General features: G+C 35.5%; 3 protein-coding genes across 4 annotated transcripts in view; all 3 read right to left on the minus strand.

Moving 5' to 3' along the window:
* The window catches only part of mtus1a (microtubule associated tumor suppressor 1a), a gene marked incomplete at its 5' end in the record, with an annotated part of 29,547 nt that extends 26,338 nt beyond the window's left edge, over positions 1-3,209 (minus strand). The window contains one exon of the mRNA XM_079479603.1: positions 3,088-3,209. Within this exon, the coding sequence (XP_079335729.1) occupies positions 3,088-3,091 (4 nt within the window). The remainder of the gene's footprint in view (positions 1-3,087) is intronic.
* fgl1 (fibrinogen-like 1) lies at positions 2,015-5,565 on the minus strand. The gene is made up of 7 exons (XM_079479608.1): positions 5,221-5,565; positions 4,916-5,090; positions 4,668-4,827; positions 4,489-4,586; positions 4,303-4,391; positions 3,969-4,156; positions 2,015-3,725 (listed from the first exon to the last, which is right to left on the minus strand). Exons 1-7 carry the CDS (start codon positions 5,281-5,283, stop codon positions 3,566-3,568), a joined length of 933 nt encoding a protein of 310 aa, XP_079335734.1. The 5' UTR covers positions 5,284-5,565; the 3' UTR covers positions 2,015-3,565.
* A 297-nt stretch (positions 5,566-5,862) lies between these two features.
* asah1a (N-acylsphingosine amidohydrolase (acid ceramidase) 1a) lies at positions 5,863-11,617 on the minus strand. Of its 2 annotated transcripts, XM_079479606.1 has the most exons (15): positions 9,782-9,903; positions 9,522-9,664; positions 9,357-9,403; positions 9,163-9,253; positions 8,923-9,006; positions 8,449-8,527; positions 8,293-8,367; positions 8,173-8,218; positions 7,934-8,078; positions 7,793-7,847; positions 7,535-7,616; positions 7,190-7,321; positions 6,978-7,101; positions 6,794-6,850; positions 5,863-6,706 (listed from the first exon to the last, which is right to left on the minus strand). In XM_079479606.1, exons 2-15 carry the CDS (start codon positions 9,612-9,614, stop codon positions 6,617-6,619), a joined length of 1,200 nt encoding a protein of 399 aa, XP_079335732.1. In that variant the 5' UTR covers positions 9,615-9,664; positions 9,782-9,903; the 3' UTR covers positions 5,863-6,616. The 2 variants fall into 2 exon arrangements, with proteins under 2 accessions (XP_079335732.1, XP_079335733.1); XM_079479607.1 differs by lacking the exons at positions 9,522-9,664; positions 9,782-9,903 and adding an exon at positions 11,542-11,617 and having other exon boundaries at positions 6,162-6,706.
* Between the last annotated feature and the right edge of the window lie 12,654 nt (positions 11,618-24,271).

The raw sequence follows: 24,271 nt of genomic DNA on the forward strand, positions 1-24,271 counted from the left end.
GCTGCCGCTGCTGCACATATAAAGCCGGAGACACAGAATGGACAATACAAGCCAAGAAACAGAACGCCCCCAACAACAGATCTATCGCAAAGACATATGTACTTATTTAATTCAAAGGGATATTGTCTTTTAAAATCCTTAATGCATTAGTTTACCCAAAAATGAAATAGCTGTTCATTTCCTCAGTCGCAACAGTACATCCAAGATGCGGGTGAAGATAGTTGGTTGAATTAATGAAATTTAAATCAATAAAAGTCAAAAACGCTTATACATTCAGCACAAAAGTTATCCCTGTCCCTTGTGACGTAAAAATAGAATCTTATAAAGGAAATATGGGCAAGAAACTGAACACTATTTTCACATCTTCGGGTGAATGCCAATCGCATTCATGTTCCCCACGCACTTAGAAGGGCAGATCATTTAAAGTGCAAGTTCTGGAGGGAGATGAACAGCTGTTTTTCGTAAATATAGCCATTGAAATCATACATCATGAAGGCAGTAATAAAAACAACACAGTTTTCCCCTTATCTGAGACAACCGTTCAGGTGGTGTACCCTTCCATCAGTTACTTTCAAGGGCACAAGACGTGCTTTAGAACGTGACCTACGTGTGCGCAAACCGACTGCCTGTGGCTGTGGATTGCCAATTATAGCCCCGGTTTCACAGACAAGGTTTGAGATTAGTCCCAGACTAAATAAATTTTGAGCTGTATTAACGGAAAATAACTTGCCTCAACATATCTTAAAATATGTCAGTGCCAGTGTTTTGTTTCAAGATGGACATCAGTAATGTTTTTTCTACGGCATTTTAATAAAGGCAACTTAAATAGCCTAAATTAACTGAGGCATAGTCCTGGCGTAGGCTAAGCCTCGTCTATGAAACCGGGCCATAACATGGTAAATAACATTAAGTATCTTGCACAGACAGATCAAATCGCTTAATGAGCTGGATTGTAGCAGCATTTTGGAGTTTTAATGATGTGGAGTCTCAGGACATGCATTTCTTAAAGCACACCGTTCTTCAAGTCTCTCCACTTATTTGTAATGTTAAGGGGTTAAGTTGACTAGCCCTGCTTTACACATTTCGCCACTAGAGCCTCTGTTTGAAATAGCCTCGTTCTTACACTTTTTCTATTGCAATCACATAGAGCTGGGTGAATAGAGCAAATAGTCTCTGCCAAAAAGGCAAAAATAGACACTCCGAATAGAAATTCTGTCATTATTTCCTCATCCTTTTGTCAGTTCAAACCTGTATGACTTTCTTCCACAGGAAAACAAAAGAAGATATGTTTTGAAGAATGTTGTTAACCGCCTTAACATATATGACATAATACATAGTATTAATCATAAAACATTAATGTTCTAAAGATGTGTGGTAATTTTCACTTGTCATCTGTTTTTTTATATATTTGCTTAGGTTGCACTGTTTTTTGTGGAATACGTTTTATGAGGTACGGTTACCAAGCTTCTTCAAAATATCATCTTTTGTGCTCTGCGGAAGAAAGTTAGTCTAAAGGTTTGAAATGACAAGAGGGTGAGAAAATGACAGAATTTTTTGGGTGAAATATCCCTTTAAATGTGTCCAGGAAAGCTAAAAAAACATTTAGTTATGTAATAGCAGCCAATGAGCGGCTTTATGGCCCCTTACCATAAGGGACTAGTTTTGACTAACCCGCCTTGAAACCAAACTGGAAATCCATAATCTTGGCTAACAAAAGACACCAGTTAGGTGTTGGACACTGGGCATTACTGTTTCCAAATAGGTTATAAAAAATGATTAGTAAAATTAAACCATGATTCAGCACAAAATGGGCCAGTTTCACAGACACGATTTAGCTTAAGCCAGGACTAGGCTTTAGTTAAATAAAGATATTTAAGTGGCTTTTTATGCCTTTGATAAAAACATTACTGTGCATCTTGAGACAAAACAATGCCAAGGACACATTTAAAGATATGTCAGGGTAATTATTTTTAGTTATGACATTTTAGTATCGGACTAGTCTTAAGCCTTGTCTGTGAAACTGGGCAAATATATCCCATTTTGACTAAGTAACTAAGTAATTTATCGCAGTCATTGAACAATGAACTGCTTCGTAAACAATATTTGTATAACCCTCACAAACATTTTTCAACAGCAGATAATACAACCGGTTCAACATTGTCACTGTATCTATTTGTTTAATTGGCATATCATCAATAGTTGTAAATACTGATTTGTGAAACCAGGATAAAGTCTCATAATGTAGTTGTGAGATAAAAAGCATCAAGTTTGATGTAAACCAATAGTTTCAATCTTTGACATGGCCCTACTTTGTCAATATGAAAGAATCTCAAAAAAATCAAATAGAAAATTGTAAATAGAAAATGACATTAGTTGGGTTTCACAGGCAGAGTTACACTTACAAACAGTACAAGATAAAGTCCATACTAATGCACATCAAATGTAATGCTCCTATAAGCAGAACCTAAACGGAAATGTAGTCTACCTATATGAGGTCTGTGCAGGCACCTGCTCTGGAATACAAAGCTTCTGACCCTTGATCTTTCTACATAATCTGAACAAGATAACGAAGAGCACTAGCATTTCACGTCTTCAAATGAACAAGGAACTTTGTGCCCAGCTCATGTTGCCCGTGAGGTCATGCCTCCCGCTAAGCCATAATCTATTTCCTGATCTCTGCCTTTAAATTGTCATTTGCACCTGACATAAACATATCAGAGGCCTATAGGGTTCTGCCAGTTTACTCTATAAATAACAATAGGGAGTAAACAAAGTTGTAACCTATGGATAGCAGTGGAATGAATACACGTAGCGTTATGTGTAAAATATAACCTCGTAAATAATTAAATAAGTATTGTTTTACGTCATTTGCGTGCATTTAAGTGTGTACAGTGGATGTAAACGTGGAAAGGTCTGTTTGAAGGTGATTCCAGAAACGCTGCTTTAAAATCTGGCGGAACCTAAATGTGGTCACCAAACGATCTGACAAACAGGTTAAAACTTGCTCTACTAACGAAGTGCATTTTGGTGTAAATTAAACATTTACTATTACTTTTTTTACTTCTGTAAATAGTGCATTTCACTTACCCATCAAACAAGCCCGATTACAAAGGCTTCTCAGTTTTTTTACGTTAACAGCAGCGCGTGCACTGCACAGGTGAGGCTCAAGCGCCGTTTAAGTGACGTCACTGCGTAGAGACGCAAACCGCGTCAGTTTTCTGTTATTACTCCTTTTGTTTATTTTTGTTCGCGTGTTTATATATTCTGTAATAATAAAAATGTTTAATCAAATGATGTCACAGTAATATCCTTAAGTGATCATTGTATCCAACAATAAAAACGTGGGAGTTCGAGAAACCCGCAGGCAGGTCGACGCAGAAATAATGATGTTGAACACTTTATTGTAGGCTACATACAGGCGAGGTGCTTTTTAAACTAGATGTGTAAATAGTTAAGAAACTGAGGTTCGTAAACTTGATTATAATGTTATTTGCCATCGTGCACAAATCCATTTCCTTTTAAAAACTATAAAAAAAATACCAATACAATGACAGATCAATACGTCTTAAACATCGTTAGGCTCAAAGCTTGCTGGTCTGATCTTCATTTGAACAGATTTGAGGGAGTACCACCAGCCGTGCCATGGGTACCACACTATTCCTTCATCAGTCACTGCACTATACGGACCTCTGTGGTAGAATCCATTCAGATTAGCAGAGTGACATCTAGAGGAATAAAAGCGAAAGAGCATGTTTATGCATGGTAAATTGTCATCTATGCGAGGATCTTACTATTCATCGTTTCTTTATTATTTAAAGTTATACATATACACATTTTTATTTCAAATCAAAATTTAGTTTTGTAATGAATATGTTGCCTCAATTATTTTTGTATATAATTATATTAAATTAAATTATATTTAAATCTTTTTAGGCATTTACACCTTCAGATTTTAAAATCGTTCTAACCTATTAAACCACCAGCCACCCTTGTCCTCCTGAGCACAATTGCGATCATAGCGGTCATTATCCCTATCTCGTGTACTGAATTTCATTCCTTGGTGGCTGGCCCACCACTGAACCTCAGGATGATAACTGCCAGAGAGAGCATCACCTGCATTTCCAGTGTATTCACCAAACTGTAGCTGGTAATGATTCTTACAAGAACAAATGGAATAGTTAGAACAATATACACCACACAGAAATTAAACATTAAATCTATAAATCATATTTATACATTTGTGCCTATTCATCCTTATGGCATTAATAACCGTATGAAAAGATTAATTTAATGCAAATAAACCTGTTCATTATCCACTTTCATCTTTTTGTACACTGCATACCGGTGGCTACCCTCAAAGTCTTCCAGATTGATTCTTAGATCGTAATCGTCTGCAAAACACAAGGTGTTTTTGGCAATGACACATATTTTTAGAAGCATTTCTGAAAAATGAATCTAGAAATAAAAAACTATGTAGAAATAACTCGCCTTGAGATGTCAAATAATACAGATTGTCATTTCCTAACCAGAACTCTCCATTAGCAGACTGCATGTCACCAAATCCGTTTTTGTAATCATTCCAATCTCTAAAAATGAAAAATGAAAATGGAAAATTAAGATTTTAATTGTTTAATAATATACATCTCTCAGTGTACAAATGGGCATACCTTTCAAACGACTGCCTACCATCTGAACGTCTCTGGAAAATTGTCCATCCACCCCCATCAGACATGTCACAGTGTACTCGGATCTTGGCTGGACTTGTCAAAGGTTTAATCATGTAAAATCCACTTTGCGTGTGACCATCTTTGAAAATCTGAGCACAATCTACATATGACAGAATCATTTTCATTAAGTTGGCGTGCCACAAAAAGAATGTCAGCTATAAAGAAAATGCAAAAACTAAAGCTTTAACCTATGTATTGTTTGTCACGCAGGTCAAAAAATGTGCCCTCATTTAGGGATGACTGATCTCTATGGTTGAGATTCAATAGGCGTTGGATAAGCTGCTGTTGCTTTGTATCACGAAGTTCCAGGCTTTTCAGCTGTGCATGAAGACGATTTATCTCTTCTTGGCATCCTTCGTCTGACTAAACACACAAAGACACCAAGACGCGCAGAATAACATATCTTTTTAGTTACTTAAGTTTAGTTTAATGTTCAAATGTAATTTAAATAAACAAAATAGAAAGCAAAAAGTGTAATTTAGCTCAAACTTACAGACTCAGACAAATCCAGAGTAAAAAGTATCCAAATGATCGGCAAAATTGACATTTTACTCATTTTTTTTTCTAAATGTAAGAAGGTTGTACTCCAGACTAATAATCTTGAAAAATAGTTAATCCAGTTGTTTCAGAGCCCTCTGTTCGGTTCATGTAGAAAAGAACAACTTCATGTTTAAAGGCTCCTGGGGTCTGTTCTGAGTGTTGGATCAACTTTCCTGCTGGATGTACGCTGCTTTGAGCTGAGTCATACCGGAACAAATCAGATGTGTGGATAACTACAAACAGATCCAACAATTGCGAAGTCAAAAACAACACAAAACCACATTGTGAATCTGCAACTTGAGAAGATCAGAATCATTTACAGACTTTACTGAAAAAGGTTATTAAACACTCAAAGTTAGAAATAAAACAATTATATTAGTTTGGAAAGGACATTAAATTGTCAATTTGATAGAACATCTCATCTGTATAGTGTTAAATAGCAGATTTGATACGCACATACAAATAAAATGAAGAAATGTGTGAAGCACAAGGTACATCCTCCCCATCACAAAAGTATTTTGCCTATACATACATCAGAGAGAGAGAGTGAATCAGAAGTCTATTTTTATAAAAACACTGATAAATACGATATTTTGAAGAGAGTTGGTAACCGAAAAGAGAGCCGGCATCCATTCACTTCTGTTGTATGGACACAAAACCAATGCAAGTGAATGGGGTCCAGTTAACAACATTCTTCAAAATATCTTCTTTTGTGTTCTGAAGAAGAAAGTGAGTCATACAGGTTTGGAATGTGAAGAGGGTGAGTAAATGACGACAACATTTTTTCTTTTCACTTTAAGTGATACAATATCACTTTAACTTCTCAACAGAGGTTTAGTGTTTATCAAAGGCTTTTTTTAAAGCCAAGTAAAAAAAAAAACTTTTTACAGCTTAGCAGTTTTGTTTTATACATTTATTGGCTTTCTTTGGAAATCACTCCAAATACTAATATCAGAAAAAAGGGAACCGTGCTTTAACCTGAATATCCATCATATTCAAAATGTCATGACAAACTACAACAATACTTTTCAGAATTATCACCAAATATTTGCAGAAAATTTGATTTAAATGGAATATCAAAGTGACACAGCAATTATTTACACAAACTTTTTATCCATGTGTGGAACATTTAGAAAACTTCAATGAAAGAGAAAAAAACGTGTGGTTTTGATTTAAAATGTGTTTAACAATGGCAACATTTAAGCTTACTAAAATGGCACATGGAATGCTGAGATTTCAGATGTAACAGCGTGAAGAGGTTTGTTGTACAATACATCAGAGGTAGAGTTGCAATCGTCACATTTGACTATTTCTGCAATGACAGAAACAGCTGATTCAGTGATGACAGATCACCATGGTGTGCATGGATTTGGACAATCTCTGACATATGACTCCAAAGTTCCAGTTGACACTTCCATGAGGGAGGTGTAAGTTGTCAGCTGTTGGCAACGAAAACATTTTATTTGACATCATTTCATAAACACAACTCTATGGCTGATGACGATTAATTTAATAGCTATGCTTACCTTATTAAGGACTGGTTTTGTCGACAGAATGTCATATATTGTTGCCACAGAAATGTTCTGTAGAAAATATTATTTCGTTATTTGAGCATTGCTACCCATGGTGCCCAAGTTCAGATGCTGAGATCAGCATTCAGTAATGATGAGTTCTTGACAAGATTTCAAATATTTTACATCATACACATACCCCTTGTGTGGTTTGATTCATGCACTTCATCGCTGGTGTTCTGCGGTCATCAACAGCTAAAGGCTTTTCCCAGTGATCATAGTTTGTTTCCAGAACGTACCATCGCCCAAGCTTCAAATCAAGTCTGCAAAATCATCATCAGTAAAAACAAGCGTAGAAGGCAATTTATACAGATAGAAATGGCCTTTTTCTGTGTGATACAATTAACTCACTCCCAGATGTCCAATGTGTTTATTCGAGTTCTGGTTATCACACAACCTTGGCCTGTTTGGTTCCCACCCAAGATGAAGTAAGCTGGTGCAAGCAGTTTTGTCTGAGACAGCTGGTTCTTAGCATCCCCATAACTATAAGTCAACAAAAGAGTAATGTTGCATAGTTTTTTATAACAAATTCAACACACATTGATACAAATTCTCTCTGGTTACTTAAGCTGTTTACTACTTGGTTTGGTTTAATATTTTGCAAGTCATTACAAAAAAGTAAGGAAAAGTGTGTGATCTTTACTCATATGTCTGCAATAGTGGAAGTTGTGGGTTTTTGTAGCATGTTGATTCTACCTGGTAGCATTTTCCAGGACTTTACGAGTAAGGAAACTCATCCACATTCCATCCCTTTTCCCAAGAATCCATTCCAGGATCCCTGTGAGAATTCATAATGTTATCTAGCCAGTCGACCATCAAGAAGCCTTATTTCCTTACTTGTTTGAAAAGAAATGTGTCATGTAACGGCAGTTTCAACATTCAAGCTTTCAACATTTAAGCAGAAATGTTTAAAAGCATGTCACTTAAATTCAATCTGCATGTCCGAAATCTTACCTATGTATCCTCCATCAAAGTTGAAACGTTCATTCATTGTTAAGGTCAATACACCCTACAACCGTAATAAATATCATCAGTGAAATCTTCACATCTCAAGATAAGCATTATATTTTTGTATCCGCTACTGTATACACATACAGGTCTAATTCCAGTGAGCATGCCAACATATCCAGCAAAGGTGGTGGATTTAAAGACTGTTTGGTTGTCCCGTTCAAATTTAACATTTACAACAAGTGGCTTGAGTTTTTCAGTTAAAATCCATGTTTTATTTTCTAGATTCCACCTAAAGAAGAAGCAAAACATTTTTATAACTTTTCTTGCAAGGAATGGGTACTGTGTACAATAAATACAACAAAATATAAACAAACACATCCTACCCCATAAACAATCCAAAGTCCAAATTCCGGGCATGATAAATATTTCCTGAAAGAAAGAACATGTGTAAAAGAAGCCATTTAATTCAAAACCATATGTAAACATAACTTGTATCTTCTCACCCTTAAAGTCTTCGGCAACAAGTGATGTGCAAACAGTGAAAACCTCATAAAAAATATTAAAGAGCGTGATTTCACCTAGAGCGACAAACAAGAAAAATATTTAATAAAAACTCAAATCTTTTAAATGTTCAGAAGTTTCACAATAGAAAACCTCACCAAGAGGGACACCAGAAATCTCTGCTATTCCTTTAATCTCTTCACTGAATGGGTATGGAAGTGTGTCCACAATCAAAGGCTACAAAGCAAAAAATAAAAGATTGTATAATTTTATATATATGAAGAGTTTGGTTCATAAATGAGATGAATCAATTTGGATTTTTTTTCAAAAATTATGTTTTCATTTATTTATTTTAATCATATTTTTATTGTGTTTTATTGTGTTAGTAAGCTGTATTTTTTAGTTATTATGGTTTAAATGAAAACAAACCAACTGCAGTTTGAATAATATGAATTGCAATGCACAATAAAAAAAAGTATTTTTGTATTAAACAGTCTCATTTTTGAACTAAACTCTTCATATATATATACATATAATATACACACACATAAAATAAATACATTGATATCAAAATATTCAGAGCACTTTAAGTGTGGTTTAGAAAATGGTATGTTCATTCATTTAATGCTTACCAGCTCTTCATCCACTAAATCGATAAGCTTTCCTTGGAAAAAACCCTTAGCCATATCTTTTATTGTCTGTACCATTGAAATCAACTGAAAAGCAACATATTATAAGATCAATTATACCCTTCTTATTTAACACAAACAGACAAATGTTTTCAAGCATCTTAAACTCAATAAAGCAGCAAAAAGTATGAAATCATATAGCCTACCGTAAGTCCCAAATCTAAAGAAGTCATGGTCACTCACCTCAGTATTTCTATGTTTGATCACTTGTGCCCACCGCTCGCTTGGGGGTAAATTAAGATTTACAGTGTACCACGTCACATTACCTTTATACCTAGATACATCCAACAAGAAATCATCATCTCAACATATACTGTAGCGCAGCGCACATCACAAAGCATATGCAATGAAAGATAAAATAACGTAAAATCACTTACGTTGGTCCTTTGGGTGGATACATTCCAGTTCTGCAGTCATCAGAACGCTGCAAATGAAGACAGTAATGAGATGTTCATGACACCAGCAGCAGCTCTCCAAACAAGACAATACATTTAAAGAACCATAACTAGTTATAGTGGGGAAATAACTGCATTAACGCTTACCCCTTGAGCACACTGTGACAACAGCAATAAAACGACAAAGCCAATATAACGAACTACATTGAGATTCATTGCTGTTTCGTTTAGTTTTTCCATGATCTCTCACGGTACGGAAGACAATATACTGCACGATGGAATGTACCAAACTGGATGGATGGGGGTGCATAGAAAGAATACATTTATTGGCGAACAGCTAAGAGATTCGTATGTTTTGTTTAATTAAAATATGAATAAGTAAAGAAATAAAAATAGCAAATATATACTTTTGCAAGGATGTTTTGTTTATGCTTGTTTGTAAGTTCCCTATACCGCTGAACTACCCTGAGTTTACTCGGAACATAAACAAGGAAGTTCAAGTGCATCCGTTTAAACAACGCAGGGAAACGGGGTTTGCGGTGGTATGTTCGGTGTCTTTATCATACCTCCACATTGTTACAAAATTATTGAAGCTTTTGAAATAAATAAAAAATTTACTTATAAAAGCTTACTGTCTCTTAAGTCCTCATAGGAGCAGCTGATTTGGGTAGAATGCTATTCAGAAATTAAGGCTACCAATGGCATTTTAATACTTAGAAATATAAAATTGGTGCCCAACATATAATTTCTACTATGACATTTACCAAATACCTTACTTAAATACATCCAATATCTTGTCAGAAATGATATATGGCTTTAACTTGTTTACTCTTTAAACATATAAATAAAACAAATAAAAAATATATTTTGTCGTCTCAATCACAGTCTTTAAATATTAAAGTACAGTAATAGTGCCAATACAGTTTACTATACCAATTACTATGCAGTACTGCATATTGTATAAATTGCGTACATTTACTTTTAATTAGTTTTCTTATAGTAAAGATTTTTTGAAATAGTTTTAAGTAAACAGTCTAATCATTAAAGCACCTACAATGTTTCAATTGTAATATTGTGTCTATCCAGAGGGAGTCTCTATAGTCCCACTAAAAGTGTCATTTTGGAAGAGTTTTAAAAAGGGTAGTCCCACGGTAGCTGTTCCAACTATGTAGTATGCTTTTGGATATTGGTATTTACTGGAAAACACCCTTGAAAGACCATGGTACAATACAAGCCAGCACCAAACCAGTCTGAACTAGCATGTTATATCAGATTGGTCAGTAAATCTACTAAACAACCTGTAAATTCTAGATCTCCCCCATGCTGGTAAAGATACTGGAATTTCACATATCTCCTTAATTGATTTATGGCAGTCCCACTATCACCTACGTTTAACTTCAGGCAGTGATGAGGTGCTAACCACCTACTGCCTTCAACACTACACAGTCTTCTGTACATTTCCCAAGGGATGAAAAGTATTTTCTCAAAGTGACAGATCAGCTTGTTCAGCACAACTAATCCAATTTTAGCAGACTGGCCATGCTAGCACCAGCCTCAGTTTCTCATTACAGAGAAGGGAGCATTGCTAATCTAGGGTAAAGGGTCCACAAACACTATCTCGAACTTTAGCTAAGGCTGATCGGTCAACAAGCCCCAGGGAATGCTGCCAGTGAAGTGGACATAGAAACTGTTTGCACAAACTTTTTGTGCTGAAAAGTTGTGTCCTTTATGAATAAATCAAAAAGTTTCCTTTTTACATAATGGTCTGGAAATCACAGCTAGTTGTTCACTAACAGACAACATTGTCAGTCATGCTGAATGTTTTTGTCCATCCTTCTGAATACCATATACTCTTTAGACCCTAGTTCCTAGGTTTGACAGACACGTGCAGCCTTTGTTTTGGAACTATGCATCAACAATTCTGAGATTTGTCATTATGAGTTCTAAAATCAGTTAGGTTTCTGTGGAAACAGAGCTTAAAATTACAAGCACATGCCCTGCAGAACAGTGAATGAAGCAGAGAAGAGTTTGAGTTATGAGCCTTTCACAAACAGGAGATAAAAGCAGGCTGGGTGCTCAGCCAGCTGAGAATCCTCAATTAATTAAACACTTCTTAGTGATTATCCCATCTGATAGAAGTTATCTTCAGAGTCAGGGCTTCACTTACCTAATGGGGTGTTACATCAAAACAGAAACAGATTGTGAAGGATTTCATCCCACATGCATTGGGTTCATAGTGTACTTCCTGTTTGGAACAAAAAGCCACATTTATAAATTAATTTGCCTGCACCCTTCAAATTACCCAACGTTCCTAATGCTCACAAGACTGCAAACATCTTAAAATGTTGGATGAAGAGTAAAGTTGTGAAAATTACATTAACTTTGATTTATGAATTAATATCTGTTAATACGTAGTTGAAAGTATACCATAATGTGCCATATGGTGTGACACCAACCATTAAGAAACAATTAAGATAAATCTCTCTTATGCTTAACTATTTATAATATAAACTATATTATTGACAGTTTGATTTGCACATTTGTCACACGCCATAGGACACATATTATGTATATTTGTCAACTACCCTAATTTGACCTGAATGTAAAAAGGAATGTTGTAGATTTGGGTTGAATGTGACCAAATGGTTGGATTTGATAAAATATGATTGCATATTAATTCCTAATGGATTTTTCTGAACATATTAGTCTCCACAACTAAAATGGGTGGCAATGCATCATCTTTAAAATGAACTTTATTCTTTTTTTTCCTTAATGACATCAATCTCTGTGTCTAGTTGTATGACAGTGTGCTGATTGTGTGGATACATGTAGTCCACTTTAGACATTACAGACCACTTGTTAGGACTCTGTCCTTCCTGTCACGAGCTTTCTAGCTCCCTGGGCAGAGTCATGACATTGCCACGTCTTTCGGGTTTCTGTTGTGTTATGTGTGGAGACATGTGGCTTTATGTTGTTACTTGATGCCACGTGTCTTCCTGTTATGTCTCTCAGCCCCACCCTCCTATCTCCTGTAATTTCATGAGGGTTTCATTCCCATCGTCTGTTTTGTGTTTCACCTTCGTTAGGATTTTATTCCCATCACCTGGTTAGTTGTTTCACTCGTTATGGTTTCATTCCAATCAGCTGTCACCACTCTCCCCATGTAATCACTCCTCGTTAGTGTCTCCCTTTATATAATCTCAGTTTCTCTCTGTTCAGTGTTGGTGCATTATCTTTTGTCTGATGTTAGTGTTTGTTATCAATGCTCACGGTAGTATCCCTGTTTCTCGTCTTGTTGGACTACCCTGTTTCCTGTTTCCGTTTTGTGCACATTTTGTTTCTAGTGTTTGTTTTCGTTCTTGTTTTTCCCCATTGTGGGTCTTTTATTTAATAAACATTTATACTTAACCCCTCGTCTGCCTGCATCTGGGTTCTGTCAAAACCATTTCGTGACACCACTTCCTAAGATATAACACTGATCCTTCAGTGCTTTTTTGTTTTGTTTCTTTTAAGGGATTTTCATTCAGTAGTAAGGGAGTGTCATATTGTCATACTGTAGTTAAGTGTTAGTATATATATGAGACAGTCTACGAACACTCTACTGACTGGTAGTTGACAAAACGTTGTGAAGTTATATATCATTTGTCAAATATAATTTCACTTTTCGAAAGTGGTGTATCGTAATGTTTTTCCTGTTGAGTTCCTGAAACATTTAAAAGAGATTAATTGAAGAGACAATAATGATATTGTGCATGTAAAATCATTTTAAGTTTGTAAAATGGGAAATGGCTGCCTAGAAGAAAGTCTGTGTCTTTGGTTCAAGGTGAAAGCTATTCTGTCATGCCTTTAGGAGTTATATCCATCTCTGACAGATTACCCCCTGTCAAACAATGTAAAACAATATTTTGCCTTCTACAGTTTCTTAAGTCTTCTATCGATATCTGTAGCCATGAAAATCACATTGTCACTTAGCATTAATAAATAGAGACGTGACCCCGTATGTTTTGCCTATATACTTTAAAAGGAAAATTCACAACGAAACGCAAAACCATCCATCTTGTTTGGTTTTCAGAGGATGTTTGCTGCTTCACTTGCTCAATGCAGGCTGCATGTTAAATGTGTACAGTATATCATGTCTGACTACTCAGTGATAGCACTCGTCTGGAATAGACGATAACAGCTCTTTACTTGCTTTTGTTTGATATACTATGCATCTGTATGCTGTATTTGTGTTTACATTTGCCCAACAACCTTATCTAACCTTCTTACTTTATGAGCGAAATATTGCATTTTCTGTTTTGATGCAACAACAATAAAACAGAATCTAAACATATTTTGCAAACAAATCATCAGTCTTCTACATTCTGCTAAACCATAACAACTTTAATAAGCAATGTGGTATAGTGCTGCTTATTTCTTTATTCAAAGTGATTGTAGTCATGGTTCATTATTAAAGCAAAAAATGATTCAAGCATCTGTCTTGCAGAGCCATAAATCATACACAAATTGAGGCCCAAGAGCTAATGGCTTTGTAGTATTGAAGTATTTTCATTTGAATCAAAGAGTCTCCTGGGTCTCAAATGTTTCTCTGACATGATAAAATGCTGCCAAACTCCAAATCGAAAACTTTCCACTTGAATTCTTAGTGCTGACATTCAGAATGAATTTTTTGCAATATACAAAATATGATTATACACAAGGTTCATGTGACCATAATAAGAAAGTAAATGCGTTAGCAATACCGTGTATTGTGAAAAACAGATAACATGTCTAAATGGGAAAAATATCAACACATTCTCAGACTCAACACAGATGTTCCTGAACAGTACAGTGTTAACGATTTGCTTGTATTTTTACAGTAAGTAACGGGCAGCACGGTTGTGATGACGTTGTGGCGCGCTTTCGCTACACGCTACAGCGAGGTTACAGCGAGACCAAAATATACTGTAAAAGTTTCCCGCTCAATAAAAATTACCTAGAATGCATTATGAACTGCAGTATTTTACTGTAATATACACATGCAGTATTGTACTTTGGATTTTTACAGTAATGTGCTGCTAAATCTACAGCGACATCTAACAGTGTAATCTAGGGCTCACAAACATTAAGAAGATAAGAAAGGACAACCACCTGGACTTGTTGAATCTAAAGCTAGTTCAAATAAAAGGCTTTAGTGAGATCAGAAGTTGTTTTGAGGCTTAGAACAACTACAGGCAGGAATTAGATGTGATTTAGTATGTCATGTTGAAGAGTTAACTGTGTTATTGGTGGTTTGCTATGGGAACTACAATAAATTATCTGTAGGCATTTGTCAAATGTCACGCTCTCAGGTTAAACAGTTTTTACAGGGTTTTTTTCTGACAATCTTGAAAAATTGAATGTGAAATGTGACACTTGGGGTTTTGATTTGTTTACACAAAAAGGACAGCAATGTATAAAGCAAATACACCTGCAATTGCTAAGGTACAATTTTCTATTTTACTTTGTATGAAGAAATACAGCTCTGCTTGCAAAGGAATGGATGTGTGCTCACAAAGTAGCAAAACATGATTTATTTTATATACTGTAGCTGTTTACAGATCAAAGGAATTTCAATTATGCAGTGTTAACAACGTAGTGCCAATACTTTGCCATGGGGAAGTCACTTGCTTTCAAACCGCATAAATATATTAGGGAAGATTTATTACTATTTCTTATTAAAAATGTACCTTTAATGCATGGACTTTAATTTAAAAGCTGTTTGGAGATCTTGTTAAAAGACCTGTCTTTCAGTGAAGGATTATCAATATTGTTTAAAAAAAAAACATGACATGCTTTTATTGAAAACATTCACTGCACAAGGAAACAAGGAAACCATTAGTTCTATTTTCCCCACTGAAAATTATCAATTACCAAGCCTACTTTACACTAGTTAACGATTCTTTAACCTGCAATCTTTTCTGGTATATTTTTATTTAATAAACAAATAATAGATGTTCTTCCAGAGCAACCCAGAAAAATGTTCTTAATAGCCACAAGTCTTTCAGGTGTCAAGACAGAAAACATTCAGACAGCAGTCTGAGTCAAACAATATGCTTTTGTTCCTATAATTCTATATACCGTACCTACATCAACAATGTTTTGCTAATAAATGTTATTGTTGGTAACATTAAATATGATACCGATATGGCCGCTAATTTCTCATGCATCCCTACATTTAATGTTGATATTTTGTTGGTCCATGACAGTGACATGTCCCAGTTAGACCCGAGTCATTTTAAATCCAAATGATGTTATTGTGCAAAACCCTTTTTTCTTCAAACTTTTGTCACAGATTGGAAATCAGTGTAGGTCTGGCAGAGTTAAAAAATCATTAGCATCAAACTGGGATTCTAATAACACACACGACTTTCGGTGTGTAAAATCAAGAAATGTACACAAGTGAATGTCATCTTGCTTTATTGTAATTGCTTCCATCTTAGTTCAACGAGTGACACACTCATAACCAACTCATTAATTGCTAGCGGGACCTGTGTGATCCAATATCAAGAACATTTTGCATTACAAATATTCATAGTCATGAAGGAACTAATTACAACATGATTTCAGTTAAATTACTCTACTCATTTTCTATTAAGGTCTGTCAGAAAACACTGCACTAATAGCACATCAAGTTTCTCATTAACCTCATCTGTGTCCTTGGCCTTATCTGCTGGCTGTATTCACAGGAACTATGATTCAATAATTTTTTTCAAGATAAGGCAAAGCATCTAATGATTATTAATACATGAAAACAGCTATTTTTTTATTTTGATTTATTAATTATTATATATATATATATATATATATTTGTATTATATATATATATATATATATATATTAGTAAGTTGTAAGTGAGTAAGAATTGATGTATATAGATTTTCTGGCAGGCACAAAAATAGAAAGCAAGTTATTTTTTCATTGTGGCTCTTTGTCAATGTTCTGCAGTGACAAAAGATGTATTGACAGAGACTTAATGAAAGTGTCTATCAGTGCAGAGTAGGATCTTCACCTCCGAAAGATCCTTCAGTTGTTCTGATATGGTGGCTTTAATTTATCAATGTCTGTAGTTCCACAGACAGTTCCTGAAGTTGGTGGAGTATTAAGGTTTATTGTTTTCCAAGTGGCAATGACTTTTAAGGTTCCAGTGAAAACCCACATTTGTGAAATCATAGAGGGAAGAAAAATAAAAACCTTAGTCTTTGACAGAAATGCATCTGAAGGGCTTTCATGAATGTGCATTTGTATTGTAATGAGGAATGGGCTTTCTAATTAGCAGAGTTCTGAGACATTATATAAAAAATGGATTACTTAGACAGTTTTCGATTACAGTGAAATAAAAGAACAGCTGGCACGGCCATTAACAGCTCCACTGTTATGAATGAGAAAATAGAGGCACTAGTAATAAGCCAATATTAATGATAGATGATAAAGACATTGGTTTAATGTGTGTCATTGTTATCATTTAATGCTGCACAATGAAGTGAAGAAAAGGAGGGCTAATGTAATTATTTAGAATTCTGAACACATTATGAATCATCCTTGCATGTAATTGTTTTTGGATTTTATTTTATATTACGTGGTTACAGATTGTGTCAATGTGCCAATATAACCCTGAAAGACGATTCATTCAGACACATGAATGCCCTGGCAAAGTGTTCCCAGGTAAATAGGGTGTGAAACTTCTTTCTTAAAGCAGACACTCGGAAGAAATTCAATTTCCTGACGTTATTTATTTCAATGTCAATTTCTACTTGGCTAGCTGTAATTCCATGAAAATGTCAACCTTAAAATGAAAAAAGTAATTTTTTTACCAAAGGTTTTAACCATACTGATCACATGTCAACATTTGGAGGTTTGAATACTCATGTGAAGTCTTTCTTAAAGTTTTTAAAGCCTATTTGTGTTTTTTAAAACATAGTTTTAAATCATCAGTGAATTGTCACATCCATAATGGAATTGTCACATCCATAATGGTCTATGTTCCCCATAAATGGCCGCACGAAAATTGAAAACGTGTGGTCTTTGAAGAGCCATCCCTTCTCAGCAGTTTGCCAGTAACTTACTGTAGATTTACATTTATGTAATTTACTGGCAACCGTTTTTTCAAAGATAAATGATCATTAAACATTATCAAATCTGTATCCTTACAGCAAAAAAATATCAGCCCCATGCAAAGCATTCTGGGAACCAAATTTTGAAGAAAAAAACTGAAAAGGTTTATGTGGATTTCTGGTTCCCAGAATGCTTTTCATGAGGCTGTTTTATAAAGACAAAGACTTGTTAATGTTTAATATTAATTTATCATTGAACAAACGGTTGCCAATAAATTACATAAATATACAGTAAATCTACAGTAGGTTTCTGGCAACTAGCTGCATAACTACAGCAAAACTGTTTACAGTGCACTTGTAGGGTATTATTGCTTCTGGTTTGAATATTTAAATTCACATAAATCCTACAAAATGTCTTGTCGCATCCAAAGCGCATACACTTTTCTCTCTTTTGAAATAGAAAACTCGTGCCTAGAGTGATATTTTTGTGATGTGGACTCTGTAGGAGTTTTGTACAGATGGTTCAATGTATTGGGATGTATTGAAAATATATATTTCAAGTTTTGGCAGAATTTTTTTATCAAAAACAATCATTATTACAGTTATTTTTTATGACCTAATGAAGAGGCAACACATGCACTGATATTTCAACATTGCTATGAAGACAAATGTATTGTTATGAAATATATGAGAACGGTTTTGACCATTCCAGGTGAAAGTGATTAATGCACGATTAATTAGTCTAGAATAGATTATCACAATAATACCTGGCATCCAGCGATCCATAAACAAATAAAAAAAGCCAGCCAAAGTCTGAGAAATAATCATCAACACATTAAAAAAACTTCATAACAGATGTTCTAATAGATTTTTGACAGTAAAAACTTCCCTTCCCATTAGAGCTCTCCAAAAAACCTTAATGTGTCATAAATCAATTTATCAGACTTTTTTCAGTCATAGTTACTTCTTCTTTGTGCATTCTTGGCAATTACCAGGCCCCCAGAGATGCAGAACATGTATTTATATTGCGAAGTGTTTGTGCTGTTGCAGAATAAAGAAGTATTTGTTGCACTTGAAAGGCTGAAAAGAGAGAAAGTACAAAAAAGGTTCTTTTGATAAAACACAATGTAGCTGTGCATAAATTGAGCCAAGTTAGTGTCCGTGGGCATACAAATGCATTTTTTGTTTCGTTTTTGTGCTGTGGAGGCAAATGCATAAAAAGTGGTTGGAGTGAATTTATGTGCCTTGCTTACTATTGTGTAGCGCAGGGGTCTAGCACCTTCACTCAGAGACAGATGGTGTGTCTGCATCATTACTTATTCTGCCCCTTCATTTCAGAGGAAAGGGCTGCGTGTGCAGGAGCATTGTAGCATGGGAATATAGCCATGCAAAACTATCTCTGTTGCACTGGCAGATAATATTTGCCATTTTCCCATGGACATCATTTGAATAAACTCAATTGTAGTATGTTCAGTGTTATTCCATCCTTTATTTAAATTTCCACACATTGTGTTATGGTAAAATGAGATGAGACATGCTGTAATTTATCCATACAATCAAATGTGCTGTTAAACTGTTATAAAACAAACGTGACTAAGACTTTTATGGCTTCCAACACCTTTAGTGAGTTAATTATAGTGATAATGAAAAAAACCTGAATATGCAGCAAGTTGTTAAACTCTTTGATAAATGATGAATGCTGGCCACTGGTGTTAACAAGTTATTTGAATCCTACAAATTAATCCTCAAAGATGAAAGTGCTGTTATTTCTGTCAAGGCTAAATCAAAGTTCCTAAATGATAGACACACACCAGCATTTCTCAATGACAAAAAAAAGCTTTTATTTAAATGCATGCTTTGTATAATAATCTCACTCTTTTAATTTAAAATAACCCCATCTAACAAAATGGAACAACAATCCTGTTAATCTACAAGTCACTATCAATAACAATCAATTGTTTATCATAACACCAACAGCCAAACAACATCACTCAGACTGCAGCAGGTTATCACATTCCCTCACGTAGAAGCATTACATCAGTCTCTTCTGATAAAAAATACATGAAAATGTTCCTTATGTAGCACAGAAAGAGAAAAAAGATAAAAGTCATGGCGGACAGAACATTTCTTTTGGGAATAAATGAAAAAGACTAGTAGAGAAATCCCAACGCCAAAGCACGTTTGTTTAGCAGTACTAACAAGTAATTGAAATAGAGTATTCTCATACTGTCACAAAGTGAGCCATAAGTGTGAGCCATTAGGCAACCACACTATAAACACAATCACAAAAATAATGAGTTTTAAATAATTGTTTTGTTTTTTATAGTTTTGGGACAACACAGCAAAAGTTCCTCAAACTTAAAAAAAGTGCTATATATCACTAAAAGTGTTTCTTGGCTCGTAATCATAGGTGAACCATAGTGCTATATGGCACCATATCTTGGTGCCTTAGTGGTTCTTCAGAGGTTCTTCAGCCGTTCTTTGGGATGACTGAGGTGCTATATAGAACCGCTGAAGAACCATTCAGCGGCTTAACAGGTTCTTTATATGGTCAGCCCAAAGAACCACTGACGAACCAGTGCATTGTATCCCATTTTATCCAAAGACTACTTACTTAAACAGGTAGAAACCATTTGAAACGTGTAAAGTGACCAACAACAATTTTGTTTCCATGTACAGTTCATGGGCTGGCTTACTTACTTCAGCTTGGGTCATAAAGGAACATACCCAACCGTTGTGATAAATTATCCTAGAAAATGTCCATGTTTAACCCAACCATGGGTTGAAACAACCCGGCATGGTTTAATTTATAACCCAACGTTTGAGTTTGTCCCTTTTTTAACACAACCATGGGTTGAGGAAATTCTATTCATTCAATGGAATGAATAAGAAGAAATACATCCGGTAATGCGCAATCATCAGCATAAAATGTGAAAACAACAAAGCAATCGGTTTAATAAATTCTACCATTCGAGTATAAACCTAAAAACTGTATGCTCTTGCTGGTCTCCACATAATACACTAAAGGGTATAAAGGTGAAATTACTCATGTTGATTATTACTAAGCATGCATTTCTCTCTTACAGAGTAAAACATAACCTGTTTCATTCAATTTCACTCAGACTCCACTCAAATCATGCACATGTTTCCTGTCATCATAGTGCTGAGTAGATACAACCCAGCAGAGGCGTGGCTGAGCCCACGAATCCATCTTCATACAGCATAACATCTCCAACCGAGCCAGAGCAGAGTTGTGCTCCATGCTAAATGGGATGAAGTCAGGCGAGTATGATGGTCCATTAGGAGCAGTTCAGTTGGGTAGCGGGTCGGCTGAAGCAGGTGACAGGGTGATGAATAGCTTTCGGCAGGAGCCGGACCGTATAGATGGCATTGAGGGCAAGACTGTGGAAATAGAGAAAACGGCAGGTTAAGCCCCAGTGACCATGTGATTGAGTCTCCATTTGGTATAGCAGCTGGAGCATTCACAGATGGAGTCCAAGTGTCATCTTCACAATTGAGTGTTTCAGTGATTTTGAATGCTTGAACTGCACCAAGGAAAGTCAGTATGTTCCTTGTATGATTTTGAATATCGTAGGGTAAGATGACCAAGAAGTCATCCGAAGGTTACATCGTATCACAAGCATGCAACTGAACGTCTCGCCACACGAATCTAGTTTCTAGACAAAGGCATTGCAAAGACGTTCCTATCTAAACTGATGCACAAGTGCCCTGATTAATCTGCAATTCAAAGCCACTATGAGCGAGTGATTAGTAAGGAGGACTGTGCACTCTAGAACGTCTCTCAGCTGGCATGACAGCTGTGAGTGAAGGGCTGCCAGTCGAGGGTAAAGGCCTGTGATGTGGTTACTTAACATCCTCATTGTTGCTTGTTAAATTGTGCATGACTAATAGACCTGTTCAAGGACAAATGTGTCCTGACATGTTTGATGGAGTACATTCTTCAGGCCCGCTGATTTAGGTTGATACTTAAACCTTGCATTTCCAATGAGGGGAAGCAGATGCTTTTGGTTGAAACAATAACCCAATCTAATGGCAATTTGCAACTATTATACAAGTTGTATAATCTTACATTTTAAAGTGATAGCTCACACAAAAAATGAAACTTCTGTCATCATTTACTCGCCCTCAAGTTGTTCCAAACCGGCTTAAAATACTTTGTTCTGCTGAACACAAAGAAAGATATTTGGAACGATGTCACCAATTTTCAGTTCTGGGACACCATTGACTACCATAGTAAAATATATGTTGGTCAAAGGTGCCCCAGAACTGTTTTGAACTTTCCTAAATTCTTCAAAGTATTTCATTTTGTGTAAAAGAACATTCTACTATGGTAGTGAATGATGTCCCAGACATAGAAATTGCTTACATTCAATGTTTAGCAGAGCAATGAAATGTATACAGGTTTGGAACAACTTGAGGGAGAGAAAATGGAGACAGAATTTTTATTTTAGGCTGAACGATAACTTTAGGAATTATGTGACTGTCACTGTGTATCTTTCTCTTTCTGTGAGGCGTTCCTGGTTGTCTTACTTAAAGTTATAAACGTCACGGTTACAGGATGTTTAATATTATTTCTAATTCACCGGGTTTGTGTCCAGCAGTTCTTCCATTCAAGTAATGTCTGTCAGTAACTTAAGAGACGGATGACACAAGCTCTATTGACTAGTAGTCGCTTCGAAAGTCACACAAGAACTTCTCTTAACTTTGTTGCGTCACTTTCTGTTGCTAACAGTCACTCGTGTTGCTTAAATTCGCTAAGCTCCCACTCAAATAAATGCTCTGTCACTGCCAGGTGCTGGTGGCGTAAACACAGCTTTGCAATCTGCTTTTTGTGAAAGTTACGATTAAGTTTATTGGTGGGACTTTTAAAAAAAAAAATCTAACTTGTAGTCATACATTTTTGTATAATTCATATCAAATAAGTTCATCTGAAAAAGCCACCTCGTAAAATAGTTGGAAATTCATAAAGGCGAGAAACACCTTCTGAGGATATTTTGATATTTTACTCAATACATGATCAATATTTCAACATTTCTGTCCTTTTATTTGCTTTTTTTAGTTTATATTCCCAGCTTTCCCTGTGTCCGTAGTTTGTTTTATAATTAGGATCTTATTAATCTACAGTAACAGCTGACATCAATTGAAATCATTTTTGATAAATTACATCAAGACACATGCATCTTGAGTATTTAAGCATGAACAGGTGAATGATGCAAAAACTGTATAGCCCCTGAATGTGGAACTTGAAAATAACTCACGACTCATAAATCATGCTGTGACAACACTTTTGTGAGGTAATGTCTCTAAATCCCGTTGATATAAACCAATGCAAAATAGAACCATGTCAAACAGTGCAGAACATTCCTAATAATGTGCTACATATAGATAGTAAAGCCCTCAGTTAGTAGCATGTTTTTCATAATAACTGAAACTGCATTCATAATATCCAAAGCATGGGTTTGGAAAATGACCCACATGAATGCCTGTTGATGCTTCTCTAGCATATTGGAAAATACACCGGAAATCTCATGCCAGGTAAACACACTACACCGATTGACAATGAAAATCTGCTAAGAACCGTTTTGTGTAGAAATGATGCCTACAGGCCATACAACACTTCCTGTTCTAGACTGGTAGAGGAGAGACATCTTCCCTACCTGAGGAGAAGCAATAGCAGCTGCAGTAAGCAAGATTAAATGATAGATTGACCACAAACCAATCGCAAACTGGTTCTTTTTAGACCCCAGATAAATCTTCTCTAATCTTTGCTCTGCAGGTGTGCCACACATAACAGACGCCAAGTTAAACCAAACCTCCCAAGAGCTCACAATAAATTAAACACCAGAAAGCCCAAAAGCTATGCTCAGTGCCATCTTGTATTAAAGCTCAGATGTAAAACCATCCACACATAACATCCCTCAATATGCATAGGTGTTTTGAATGTTTCCCGGAACACATACCGTACTGTAAGTGACTTTACTAGCGATATGAGAGTTACATTAATGAATCCCTTAGTGTGACTAATCTTACGATGACTCATGTTGTCGAAATTCAATGTCCATGAGATTTAAACCAATTAAAAACATCTTTAATGGTTACTGACCAGTGCCAAAGTCTTTTTTTATGTATGCACTGAGGCATGATGCAATGTTATTCTATTAAAGAGAAGCGCAGTCCGTTGAATGTATTTTGTAGGCTTTCTTCACGCTTTTAATGGCTTGAGTCATGATGTAGTCCATGGAGTGGGCATGCTTTCAACTACAATAAGGAACAATTAACTGTATGCAACATATCCCATCCATGACATTGTTGGAGATGTCACTTGACCATGTGTTTAAAAGACACTAGAGAGATTAAAATGATGCAGTGGGGGGATCTTCTACCAAACATTTCAAAATATAACAAATTTAAACAAAACATTTGCATTAATGTTAAAATACGCTGTCATTAACATCTTTTGATTAAAAAAACAAAGATGGTGAAAAAACGAAGATGCGCCAATTTCTAACTCCATGATAAATAGTTTAGAAAATAACCTTGTGAATTCTGACATGATAAGGTGAAAACTTAAATCTGTTATTTTATGGCTTCAAAATGTTATTGTTAGGTTGTTTCATACTTTGTGACCAGAGCTTATAGAGAGAAGGCAGAACATTTGATGTGTCTGTCATGGATCCTCACACATAAGATGGCAATAAGCGCTATTTCACTGTCCAAGATTCACACTTTCACTAGCTAAAAACACTGCATTTTACATTCTATTATCGCTGTAACCTTTGAAAGATGTTTAGGTTTAAGTGTTCT

This window comes from Barbatula barbatula, assembly GCF_947034865.1.
Source record: "Barbatula barbatula genome assembly, chromosome: 18".
Classification (NCBI taxonomy): Eukaryota; Metazoa; Chordata; class Actinopteri; order Cypriniformes; family Nemacheilidae; genus Barbatula; species Barbatula barbatula.

Excerpts from the sequence above, each read along its gene's own strand:
- asah1a (XM_079479606.1), bottom strand. The coding sequence starts at position 9,614 with ATGGAAAAACTAAACGAAACAGCAATGAATCTCAATGTAGTTCGTTAT. Across the intron at positions 8,528-8,922 it reads ATTTAGTGGATGAAGAGCTG|CCTTTGATTGTGGACACACT; the intron begins GTAAGCATTAAA and ends TTTGCTTTGTAG. Across the intron at positions 7,617-7,792 it reads CTTTGATGGAGGATACATAG|GGATCCTGGAATGGATTCTT; the intron begins GTAAGATTTCGG and ends GAATTCTCACAG.
- fgl1 (XM_079479608.1), bottom strand. The coding sequence starts at position 5,283 with ATGAGTAAAATGTCAATTTTGCCGATCATTTGGATACTTTTTACTCTG. Across the intron at positions 4,587-4,667 it reads GGTAGGCAGTCGTTTGAAAG|AGATTGGAATGATTACAAAA; the intron begins GTATGCCCATTT and ends TTTCATTTTTAG. Across the intron at positions 3,726-3,968 it reads GGTGGCTGGTGGTTTAATAG|ATGTCACTCTGCTAATCTGA; the intron begins GTTAGAACGATT and ends TTATTCCTCTAG.